General features: G+C 42.9%; 1 protein-coding gene across 3 annotated transcripts in view; it reads right to left on the reverse strand.

The window, feature by feature from the left end:
- trdmt1 (tRNA aspartic acid methyltransferase 1) overlaps positions 1–13344 on the reverse strand; it is a 137506-nt gene that overhangs the window by 83149 nt on the left and 41013 nt on the right. For 2 of the 3 annotated variants that reach the window (XR_010969076.1, XM_068013336.1), the window contains exon 2: positions 5245–5354. The exons of the other annotated variant lie outside the window; for it this stretch is intronic. Coding sequence is in view for 1 of the 2 variants with exons in the window: in XM_068013336.1 (XP_067869437.1) it covers positions 5245–5354 (110 nt within the window). In the remaining variant the exon portion in view is untranslated. The remainder of the gene's footprint in view (positions 1–5244; positions 5355–13344) is intronic. 3 annotated transcript variants of the gene reach the window in all.

Here is a 13344-nt window from a genome sequence, read left to right on the forward strand (position 1 = left end):
AAATAAAATCAATAGCGATCTTACCTACAGGCTGCGATTTTCCGGGTGGCGGCCAGCACTCACGCATCTTCACTTTCCCAACCAGGGAAAGCAGGCACCACCGTGGTGGGGAAGGGGGGAACTTATGATTTTTCGTGCAGTATGAGGGGGAGGGGAACGGGCTCAAATGCAAATTATTAGTGTAGGGGAGGGTGGGAAGGGGAAACCTTTGCACTTTGATAGGTTTGCAGTTTGCAGGGGGGTGGGTCAAGTGTTGAAGGTGATTGTTATGGGGGAGGGTGGAAGGCGGCAAATGTTGAGTTTAATTGTTATTGGGGAGGAAGGGGCGATAGATTTAATTAGCACTACATTGGGGGGGGGGGGGGGGGGGTAGCCCTTTAAAAATTTAAATGACCCAGCAGGGCTGGCTGCCCTTTGAAAATGGTGCCAGTGCCCAGGTACCTCACCGTCAGCGCAGAGAGCCCACCCCCTCTATGTAATTGGGTGGGATGGGGGAAGAGGCGGCCTGACCAGCTCATCATCTTGGCTGCCGAGCGGAAGATCACAGCGGCATGGCAGCTTGTGGCCCGCACATTGCCTGCTGCAAAAATCGAGCCCGACATGTCTGCTAATTCCCCAGAAAGAACCAAGGCCAAGAGGCAAATACTGCTAACTGCTATGTTTTGAATCACTGATCGACTGTCATGTGACAAGCCCCTCCCCATCTGTGGTTTCAAGCTGTTTTCTCTGCAGCAGAGAAGCAGCAACTGGACTCTAACCTCAGCAGATCCTAAGTGGAGCTCCCTCTCTCTCGCTCTCTCTATTCCAGCTTGAAAGCTTTCAAATCCTGCTTGTTGACTGACCACCTTTGCATACTCCGGCTACAATCTGAAACCCAATTGGACGAAGTCATCTGCATCACTATCTCCAAGAGACTCACCAAACCAGTCATCTATCTCTTCAAACTAATGCCTCAGGACCACTGAATTCAGCTAGAAGCGACTCTAACTCAACCAATCTATCTTTCTCCACTCTGTAACCTATTTATGTGTGCGTAAACCTCTAGTGTGTGTGGGAGAGTGAAAGTTGGCACATTGTTTATTATTTTAATTAGTTCGGTTTAGGTACAATAAAGTTAACCTCTTTCTTTGTTAACTCAAAAAAACCTGTCCGATTGGTTCTCGTTATGATCATAGCAAGTAATTAATAAAATACCTACGGAATTGGCCAGTACATCCACTTTAAGAAAGAATCAAACTTTTTGTGGTCAAACAAGGAGGGAAAAGAGGGAAGCCCTTCAACCCCACTTCACTTGACCATAACATATTTCATCATAACATTGCACCGATAAGGGGAATAAGCACACTTGTTTCTCATAGTTCTTGCTAGTGACAAGAGCTCAATTTATATAAATCTATGAGAAAGTCCTGGGAGGTTCAACAGTAGAAAATTAAACTAGAAGGGGACATCTTACAGAATGCAAAATTGTTTCCATCTCTATGCAGTTAGGACAATTTAAACAAGCTTGCTGAGGTTTTCTAGTTAAGACATTACATGAAAACTTTGGGAAAACAGCAATGTCTTAAAAAATACTACAGTGTTCTTTATTTTTAATAGATTACCTATAGATCAGCCAGAACTATCAACCAACATTCAGCCAAGCTTGAAGCTTGCCTACAGCAGCTCCAATAACTTAGTTGGCAAAGATAATTTGCAACTGACCAGATGATTTCAAGCTCGACTTCCATTCTGTGCTGAGTTACTTGCTTTCAGCCAAGGTTAAAATTAGAAATCTTACAATTAACTTCAGTGTCCTGGCATGGACTGGACTAAGGAAAGGAAAAGTCAGCCAGGGCTCCTTTAGTTATTGCTATCAGTCAAATAAGTAGAAAATTTCGACAAGATATTCTCTATGTCTGCAGTGATAAATAATAAACAACTCCATTAGTGAACTGACTTTCTAACAGTCAAGTATAGCATTTACTTTATTCCACACATTCAAAGAATTTTTTTTGTTTACAGTGTGTAAACAGTTTAATTAGCTCTGCAGAAAGTGGACATTTCTTGTGGGTGCCAAATATGATACCATTAGTACTTTGCAGTATTCCCCTCGCCTGGTTGAAACAACATCAAAGAAAAAAATTGTAAGTGAACCCATCACAAAGATCATGGACTAGGGCTTCCACAAGATTATAGTGAAAATGGAAGAAATCTTAAACCTATATTTTGCCCAAAGATTGTGCCAAGAGGCAGTGGCAGGTGTGAAACTTAGTGCCAGACTGGCTTACTTGATAGCACTCTCACCAAGTCAGAAGGTTGTGGATTTACACCTCACGATTAAAGACTTAAAATACCAAGGTTGACAACGACAACTTGTACTTTTTTAAAAAAATTCATTTGTGGGATGTGAGCATTGCTATCTCGGCCAGCCATTTGTTGCCCACCCCTAACTGCCCTTGAACTGAATGGCTTGCTGTGTCATTTCAGAGGGCATGTAAGAGTCAACCACATTGTTGTGGGTCTGGAGTCACATGTAGGCCAGACCAGGTAAGGACAGCAGATTTCCTTCCCCAAAGGGCTTTAGTGAATCAGATGGGTTTTTACAACAATCGACAATGGTTTCATGGTCACCATTAGACTAGCTTTTAATTCCAGATGTATTAAATTGAATTCAAATTTCACCATCTGTTGTGGGGGAATTTAAACCCATGCCCCCAGATCATTAGCCTGGACTCTGGAGTACTAGTCAAGTGACATTACCACTACACCACCACCTCCCCATATGTGGTGGCTTTAACATAATACAATGTCCCAAGGAGCTTCACAGGCATGTTATAAAGCAAAATTTGACATCGAGTCACATGGGATATATTGGCAGATGACCATAAACTTGGTCAAAGAGGTAGGTTATAAGGAGCGTCTTAAAAGGAGGGTAAAGAGACAGAGAGGTTTAGGAAGGCAATTCCAGAGCTGCAGCCTTGGCAGCTGAAAGCACGGCCATCAATGATGGAGCAATTAAAATCAGGGATGTTCAAGAGCCAAGAATCAGAGCAGTTAGATATCTCGGAAGGTTGTGGGGTTGGAGGAAATTACAAAGAAAGGGAGGGATGAGGCCATCCAGGGATTTGAAAGCAAGGATTAGAATTTTAAAATTGAGGTGTTGATTAATTGGAAGCCAATGTAACTCAGAAAACACAGGGTGATGGATGAATGGAACTTGGTTCGAGTAACAACAGGGGTACAAGAGTTTTGAATTACCTCAAGTTACTCACTTCAGTTAGTGCTGCACTGTCGCTGGGAGAATGATCCTTGTGTGGTGCCACGGGTCAACTTTAGGACCACTTTTGTTTAATATCTGCAGAGATTATCTGGTGCTAGGATCACAAACATAGTGCCTAAATTTGCCGATGGCACAAAGCTAATGAAGATAGACTGCAAAACCAAATAGGATAAGCTACAGCAGGAACTGAATATACTAGGGAATTTTTACTTATTTTTTTATTTAGAGATACAGCACTGAAACAGGCCCTTCGGCCCACCGAGTCTGTGCCGACCATCAACCACCCAATTATACTAATCCTACATTAATCCCACATTCCTACTACATCCCCACCTTCCCTCAATTCCCCTACCACCTACCTATACTAGGGGCAATTTATAATGGCCAACTTACCTATCAATCTGCAAGTCTTTGGCTCTGGGAGGAAACCGGAGCACCCGGCGAAAACCCACGCAGTCACAGGGAGAACTTGCAAACTCTGCACAGGCAGTACCCAGAACTGAACCCAGGTCGCTGGAGCTGTGAGGCTGCGGTGCTAACCACTGCGCTGCCCTGAGTGACAGATGAAATTCAAATGGAGGCAAACCAAAAGTGCCTCACATGGAGGCCAAAACCAGGAACGAGGATAAATTCAAAACTCATCTGCAGAAACATTGGCCCGGATTTTGCAGAGCCACATGCTGTAGGCCTCGAAGAAAACCTTGCTGAGAGATCTCTCTTGACATGCAATTGATTGTAATGTTGTTTAATGGGGATTCCTAGCATCAAGCTGCAGCGATGTCACCAAGATGTCCAAACAGCCAATCATATTAAAGAATTTTCACAGACAATCAACCAGGAAATGAAAAGCACCAATAATCAAATCACTTTTTAAAGATTTTGTAGACAGCAAAATAAAAATTGGGACACATGCACAGGGTTAAGGTAGAAACTGAAATATCACAAACAAACTTCGAAAAATAATTTTTTTTAACTCTAGTAATTAATCATAATGGAGTTATTTAACAATATTCCACAAATATAATTTTTTTTTCAGGGCCAGATCAGTTGTTCAACAATAGTTATTACTCAGAACACCATTAAAAACCCAGTTATCCCACGTCAAACAAGTCTTAACATTTTGTGGGCTTTCTAACGGCTATCTGAGTGGAAAAGGGGAACTCCTTGCCAAATCAATTGATTTCGCTGATTGCTAGCTCTAGGTTTGGTGGGGACGGGTGGGGGCTTCCACAGCGCAGCCTGAGGCAAAGCAGTGAATGACAGACTGCAATTTCAGAATTTCCGCATGAATCTGCACTTGCTTTTGGGACACTGCATATGAGTAATTTGAGACATGACATATGACAAGTATACTTGAGAGGAATAGCACGACTAGCAGTTTTTTTATCACCTCATGGCTATGTCTGTTGTAGACTAATTGATAGAGATTGATTGCTGCATCGCCAAAACATTAGAAGTGAACTAGAAGGGCCTAGCAATGCCAATGTTCCTAAATATGGCTTCTTTTGAACAAAATGCTAAACCAAGGCCCTGACTACAAAAAACAGTGCTAGCCAACATTCCTCCCTCATCCACCACTACCAAAACTAGATTAACTAGTAATTCATTATTTGTGGAAACTTGCGATATCGGTGATCGGCTGCCACATTTATCTACATAACTTACTGTGTTTAAAAATATAATTTATTCATTGTAAAGCACTTTGTATGTTTTGAGGAAACGATAGGTGCTATATAAAAGAAGTATTTTTGCTTCATTACTGATGCTCTTGGGTTGGCTGGCCGCTGTTGCCTAGAAGCAGGTCTCATAGAAGGCTATGTTTAGCTAAAAATACTAAGTACTGTTTTTAATACTAATATCAAAGGATCAAACAACCCGGCATAGAAAAATGCAAAATAAAGTGTATAAAATGGCTGTTGTTTCTCCCAAAAAAAACGTAAAGACTAATTCATAAAAATTCAAAAAATGTTTTGGTTACAACTTACTTCAATTGTCTTGGGACAGAGGTAGGTGTTAGGAAAATTGTGCTTGTAAACTTCATTAGCAACAGTATTGATGTCAACTGCAGCAACAACTTCTGCAGTAATGCAACTTTCTGTAACATAGAAAATTCATGAATTGTAGTAAAATGCTGCTAAACTTTTTCTAAACAAAACAGAGCAAACAATTGCTCAGCCAACAGTTAAAAATCTAATTTTAATAGGATTATTGGACTGAATTGTATATTTTCATTCCTTGCTTCCTTACATTGTTAAATGGTATCCCACATCGTGCACAGGAAGATCATTTGGTCGCTAACTACAATTCAGGCTGCTGTTAAATCTGTATATCTATATATTCTGCCACCCCTCCTCTAATGGTTCTTAATTTCAGCTTTTCTTTCACAAGGCTCCTGGATGTTCTGTGATATTAATTGCACAGTAATTATTTTAAAGACAGGTTCCTGGTTATGGTCAGGAACACAACTTTTGGAATTTCCTAACATAGGAGATGTTGCGTGCATTGGAGGCAAGTCAGGCCAGCAATGGCAATTTGTTAGCTGGGAAGGGGGCAGGAGCATCTCGGGGCTTGGCACAGAATACCAGTGGCATGCTGATGCCATCAGACTGAATTATAATACAATACTAATTCAGTCATTTCAATTTAATAAAAATGGCTACATTTTGCATCCATGGTCTATGAATGGAAGGAATTCTCACCAATGTGGACCATAGTGCCAAAATTACATTGCAAACATTGTTACTATAATTGATTGTCAACATGAGCTCCATGAGTGCACAGCAGTAGTATTACTTCCCATGTAAAAAGAAAAATGATCACGGAATTAGGAATCAAGTACATTTCTGTGCAGGATTTCAGGGTTAGTACAAGCAAGGGCCTCTGCCTCAGTGGGACTGCTAAATGTAGGATAAATGCTTCTGCTACACCTAGCCCCTGTAATACCAATAGTCAAAAGAGGTAGCATTCTATTGAAGATTACATTTAAACGTTTTAAGATTGATTTTTCTCTTTTGTGTGTTCACCTCTCTGATCTTTCCTGACGATTTGGATTTCATGCATGCATCCTCAGTTAAAATTACTGTTTTACAACAATCTGTAAAATACACTTTATAGAAAAAACAATGAACAGTAGTTATTCTGGGAAAAAAACATGTATATAATTGCACCAAACATTACATGCTGAAGAACCTTGATAATAACTACAGCCATGTCATCAACAAAACAGATACACTGCATAGAATGATGGCAATGTATTGACTGTAGCACATAGTGCTAAGTTAAACTATTTCAATACTTCGGTCTGAGTTTAAAAAAATTGTACTTCATAATACTACGGGTAGTTCTGCGCTACTTCAAACATGAATTTTAGTAGTCAAGATTTTGCACTGCAGTCAATTCACAAATACTATAAATGTATTTTATTGTTAAAATAACTTTGCAGTATTGTGTTCGTGTAAACTTGCATTACATTACTTTTGGAACTTCCATCGAAGTCATAAAAATGGTCTATGAATTGCATAAATAATTGTGGTTTGTCATTCAGCTTACATAGACTTATATCGAACTTTATAGCAAAGAAACGGGCCATTCGGCCCAGCAGGTCTATGCCAGTGTTTATGCTTCACGTGAGCTTCCTCCCACCTTACTTCATCTCACCCTATCAGCATATCCTTCTATTCCTTTTTCCCCTCACGTACTCATCTTCTTCCTCTTAAATCCATCTATGCTATTCGCCTCAACGGTTCCTGTGGTAGAAAGTTCCACATTCTTGTCACTCTAAACAAGTTGCTCCTGAAGTCTTGATTGGATTTATTAGTGACTATCTTAATATTTATGTCCCCTTCTTTTGACTCCCCCTCAAGTGGAAACAACTTCTCTACATCTACAAAAACAAAGCACCTTCGCAATTTTCAGACTTCTATGAGGCGACTTCTCAGCCTTCTCTTTTCTGGAGTCTTGCCTGTTCAGTCTTTCCTGATAGTTGTACCTTCTCAGTTCTGGTATCATCATTGTGAATCTATTTTGCGCTTCCTCCAGTGTTTCTATATCTTTTTGGTAATATGGAAACTAGAAGTGTGGTGTAACCAAGGTTTCATTCAAGTTTAACATAAACTTTCTGCTTTTGACTTTAATTCCTCTCAAAAATTAATCAGTGTTTGCACTTTTGGCTTTCTAAGCCTGTGCTGCTAGTTCTAATGATTTGTGAACGCGTACCTCTTGATCCCTTTGCACCTCTAGTCCCCTTAGACTCGAAACTTTCCAAGGAGTAGGTGGTCCCCTTAATTCTCCTAACAAAATGCACATTTTTAAGGCCAATTCCAACAATAACTACCATCAACTTCACCCTGGCAGGCAAAACTGTAACTGAACAAAGGGCTGCCTTTAAAGAGGAGACAGGGTGCAGTTGAGGTACATTCCCCCAAGGGGAAAGATAGGACAAACATGGGGATTTCAACTTCCCCAATACTGACTGGGATAGACTTGGTGCAAAAGGCTTAAAGCGGGCGGAATTCTTAAAGTGCTAACAGGAGAGCTTTCTGAGCCAGCACGTAGAGAGTCCGATAAGGGAAGGGGCGGTACTGGACCTAATCTTAGGGAATGAAGCCGGACAAGTGGTAGATGTGTCACTGGGGGTGCATTTCGGGGATAGTGACCATAACTCTAAGATTTAAGTTAGTTATGGAAAAGGAGGAAGAGGGTCCAAAAATAAAGGTACTGAATTGGGGGAAGGCCGATTTCAACATGATAAAACAGGATCGGGCCAAAGTGGACTGGGAGCAGCTACTTGTAGGAAAGTCTACATCAGACCAGTGGGAGTCATTCAAAAAGGAAATAGTGAGAGTTCAGAGCCAACATGTTCCCATAAAAGGTGATGGGTAGGACTAACAAGTCCAGGGAACCCTGGATGTCAAGGGATATAGAGGATTGGATAAGGAAAAAAAAGGAGGCTTATGGCAGATTCAGAGCATTAAAAACAGCAGAGGCACTAGAGGAGTATAGAAAGTGTAGGGGGGTACTTAAAAAAGTAATTAGGAGAGCGAAGAGGGGACATGAAAAAACACTGGCAGGCAATATAACAGAAAAATTCAAGGCATTTTATAGGTATATTAAGGGCAAGAGGATAACCAGGGTAAAAGTAGGGCCCATTAGGGACCAAAGGGGCAAGCTGTGTGTGGAGCCGGAGGACATAGGTGAGGTTTTAAAAGATTACTTTTCAACTGTGTTCACTATAGAGAAGCACGATGTAGATGTAGAGATTAGGAGGGGGATTGTGATATACTCGAACAAATTAGCATTGAAAGGGAGGCAGTATTAGCTGTTTTAGCAGGCTTAAAAGTGGATAAATCCCCAGGCCCAGATGAAATGTATCCCAGGCAAGGAGGAGACAGCAGGGACTCTGACACAAATTTTCAAATCCTCTCTGGCCACAGGAGATGTATCAGAGGATGGGAAGTCAGCAAATATGGTACCATTATTCAAGAAGGGTAGCAGGGATAGACCAGATAATTACAGGCCAGTGAATCTAACATCAGTGCTAGGGAAACTATTGGAAAAAATTCTGAGGGACAGGATTAACCTCCACTTGGAGAGGCAGGGATTAATCAAGGATAGTCACCATGGCTTTGTCAGGGGGAGATCATGTCTAACAAACTTGATTTAATTTTTTGAGGTGGTGACTAGGTGTGTAGATGAGGATAAAGCAGTTGATGTAGTCTACATGGACATCAGTAAGGCTTTTCATAAGGTCCCGCATGGGAGATTGGTTAAGAAGGTAAGAGCCCATGGGAGCCAGGGCAATTTGGCAAATTGGATCCAAAATTGGCTTAGTGGCAGGAGGCAGAGGGTGATGGCCGTGGGTTGTTTTTGCGATTGGAAGCCTGTGACCAGTGGTGTACCACAGGGATCGGTGCTGGGACCCTTGCTGTTTGTCATGTACATTAATGATTTAGACGTGAATATAGGAGGTATGATCAGTAAGTTTGCAGAGGACACGAAAATTGGTGGCGTCGTAAATAGTGAGGAAGAAAGCCTTAGATTACAGAACGGGATATTCTTTTTGAACAGCGGTAGCAGTGAGAGTGCGAGCCAGGGGGCAGCTGGGAAGGTAAGTTTCACTATAAAGTACTTACCTAGCCATTCGGCAGCTTCTTTTTGAACAGCGGTAGCAGTGAGAGTGCAAGCCAGGGGGCAGCTGGGAAGGTAAGTTTCAGTATAAAGTACTTACCTAGCGATTCGGCAGCTTCTTTTTGAACAGCGGTAGCGGTGAGAGTGCGAGCCAGGGGGCAGCTGGGAAGGTAAGTTTCACTATAAAGTACTTACCTAGCCATTCGGCAGGGTGGGAAAAAAAAAACTGAAAAAGTGACGTCACAGGAAAGCTGTGACCTGATTAGCTGGTAGGGAATCTATACCGAATTTGAAAATAAAACTGATAAAAATTGATTAAAACACTAATTAACTAATTAATAAGCAGAGTAACTAAACCAGAGGGAGGAGATTACTGTATTTAGACAGCATTTAATATTTATTGTAGAAATCTAGCACTAGAGACCACATAGTGAAGTGTATCATAATTTAGTGAGGATTTAATAAGTATTTATTTATTTTATATCAATTAACTAATTAGTGATAGAAATGACAGTTAGAGGGGTGAAGTGCTTCACCTGTGAGATGTGGGAAGTCCGTGACGCTTCCAGCGTTCCGGGCAACTACATCTACAGGAAGTGCACCCAGTTGCAGCTCCTCACAGACCGCATGATTCGGCAACTGGATGCACTTAGGAGCATGCAGGTGGCGGAAAGCGTCATAGACAGGAGCTTTAGAGAAGTGGTTACACCCAAAGTGCAGGCAGATAGATGGGTGACCGCTAGAAGGGGCAGGCAGTCAGTGCAGGAATCCCCTGTGGCTATCCTCCTCTCTAACAAGTATACCATTTTGGATACTGTTGGGGGGGATGGCCTATCAGGGGAAAACAGCAGCAGCCAGAGCAGTGGCACCACGGTTGGCACTGTTGTTCTGCAGGGAGGGACAAAGCGCAGAAGAGCAATAGTTATAGGGGACTCTATAGTCAGGGGCACAGATAGGCGCTTCTGTGGACGTGAAAGAGACTCCAGGAAGGTATGTTGCCTCCCTGGTGCCAGGGTCAAGGATGTCTCTGAACGGACAGAGGGCATTCTGAAGGGGGAGGGTGAACAGCCAGAGGTTGTGGTACACATCGGTACCAATGACATAGGCAGGAAGAGTGATGAGATCCTGCAGGGGGAGTTTAGGGAGTCAGGTAGTAAGTAAAAAAACAGGACCTCTAGGGTTGTAATCTCTGGATTACTCCCTGTGCCACGTGCCAGTGAGGCTAGAAATAGGAAGATAGTGCAGCTAAACACGTGGCTGAGCAGCTGGCGTAGAAGGGAGGGTTTCAGATATCTGGACCATTGGGCTCTCTTCAGGGAGAGATGGGACCTGTACAAGAAGGACGGGTTGCATCTAAACTGGAAGGGAACCAATATCCTGGCAGCAAGGTTTGCTAACGTCACTCGGGAGGGTTTAAACTAGTGTGGCGGGGGGTGAGAACCAGAGCAGTAGGACAGCTAGTGAAGTCAATGAGGAGGACATAGTAAATAAGGCCAGTAGGACTAAGAGGAAGAGCAGGCAGGGAGATGTTGCTGAGCACAGCGGGACTGATGGTCTGAAGTGCATTTGTTTCAATGCGAGAAGTATAACAGGTAAGGCAGATGAACGTAGAGCTTGGATTAGTACTTGGAAATATGATGTTGTTGCTATTACAGAGACTTGGTTGAGGGAAGGGCAGGATTGGCAGCTAAATGTTCCAGGCTTTAGAAGCTTCAGGCGGGATAGAGGGGGATGTAAAAAGGGTGGGGGAGTTGCATTACTGGTTAAGGAGAATATCACAGCTGTACTGCGGGAGGATACCTCAGAGGGGTCATGCAGCAAGGCAATATGGGTGGAGCTCAGGAATAGGAAGGGTGCAGTCACGATGTTGGGGGTTTACTACAGGCCTCCCAACAGCCAGCGGGAGGTAGAGGAGCAGATATGTGGACAGATTTTGGAAAGATGTAAAGGTAACAGGGATGTAGTGGTGGGTGATTTTAACTTCCCCAATATTGACTGGGACTCACTTAGTGCTAGGAGCTTGGATGGGGCAGAATTTGTGAGGAGCATCCAGGAGGGCTTCTTGAAACAGTATGCAGATAGTCCAACTAGGGATGGGGCCATTCTGGACCTGGTATTGGGGAATGAGCCCGGCCAGGTGGTCGAAGTTTCAGTGGGGGACATTTCGGGAGCAGTGACCATAACTCCATAAGTTTTAAGGTACTTGTGGATAAGGATAAGAGTAGTCCTCGGGTGAAGGTGCTAAATTGGGGGAAGGCTAATTATAACAATATTAGGCAGGAACTGAAGAATTTAGATTGGGGGCGGCTGTTTGAGGGTAAATCAACATCTGACATGTGGGAGTCTTTCAAACGTCAGCTGATTAGAATCCAGGACCAGCATGTTCCTGTGAGGAAGACAGACAAGTTTGGCAAGTTTTGGGAACCTTGGATAACACGAGATATTGTGAGCCTAGTCAAAAAGAAAAAGGAAGCATTTGTAAGGGCTGGAAGGCTAGGAACAGATGAAGCACTTGAGGAATATAAAGACAGTAGGAAGGAACTTAAGCAAGGAGTTAGGAGGGCTAAAAGGGGTCATGAAAAGTCATTGGCAAACAGGATTAAGGAAAATCCCAAGACTTTTTATACATATATAAAGAGCAAGAGGGTAACCAGGGAAAGGGTTGGCCCACTCAAGGACAGAGAAGGGAATCTATGCGTGGAGCCAGAGGAAATGGGCGAGGTGCTAAATGAGTACTTTGCATCAGTATTCACCAAGGAGAAGGACTTGGTGGATGATGAGCCTAGGGAAGGGAGTGCAGATAGTCTCAGTCATCTCATTATCAAAAAGGAGGTGGTGTTGGGTGTCTTGCAAAGCATTAAGGTAGATAAGTCCCCAGGGCCTGATGGGATCTACCCTAGAATACTGAGGGAGACAAGGGAAGGAATTGCTGGGGCCTTGACAGAAATCTTTGCATCCTCATTGGCTACATGTGAGGTCCCAGAGGACTGGAGAATAGCCAATGTTGTTCCTTTGTTAAGAAGGGTGGCAAGGATAATCCAGGAAATTATAGGCCGGTGAGCCTTACGTCAGTGGTAGGGAAACTATTAGAGAGGATTCTTCGGGACAGGATTTACTCCCATTTGGAAACAAACAAACTTATTAGTGAGAGACAGCATGGTTTTGTGAAGGGGAGGTCGTGTCTTACTAATTTGATTGAGTTTTTTAGATTAGATTAGATTAGAGATACAGCACTGAAACAGGCCCTTCGGCCCACCGAGTCTGTGCCGAACATCAACCACCCATTTATACTAATCCTATATTCCTACCAAACATCCCCACCTGTCCCTATATTTCCCTACCACCTACCTATACTAGTGACAATTTATAATGGCCAATTTACCTGTCAACCTGCAAGACTTTTGAGGAAGTGACGAAGATGATTGATGAGGGAAGGGCGGTGGATATTGTCTGTATGGACTTTAGTAAAGCCTTTGACAAGGTCCCGCATGGCAGACTGGTGCAAAAGGTGAAGTCACACGGGATCAGAGGTGAGCTGGCAAGATGGATACAGAACTGGCTCGGTCACAGAAGACAGAGGGTAACAGTGGATGGGTGTTTTTCTGAATGGAGGGATGTGACTAGTGGTGTTCCGCAGGGATCAGTGCTGGGACCTTTGCTGTTTGTAGTATATATAAATGATTTGCAGGAAAATGTAGCTGGTCTGATTAGTAAGTTTGCGGACGAGACAAAGGTTGGTGGAGTTGCGGATAATGATGAGGATTGTCAGAGGATACAGCAGGATATAGATCGGTTGGAGACTTGGGCGGAGAAATGGCAGTTGGAGTTTAATCCGGACAAATGTCAGTTAATGCATTTTGGAAGGTCTAATGCAGGTGGGAGGTATACAGTAAATGGCAGAACCCTTAGGAGTATTGACAGGCAGAGATATCTGGGCATACAGGTCCACAGATCACTGA

This window comes from Heterodontus francisci, chromosome 2 (assembly GCF_036365525.1).
Source record: "Heterodontus francisci isolate sHetFra1 chromosome 2, sHetFra1.hap1, whole genome shotgun sequence".
Classification (NCBI taxonomy): Eukaryota; Metazoa; Chordata; class Chondrichthyes; order Heterodontiformes; family Heterodontidae; genus Heterodontus; species Heterodontus francisci.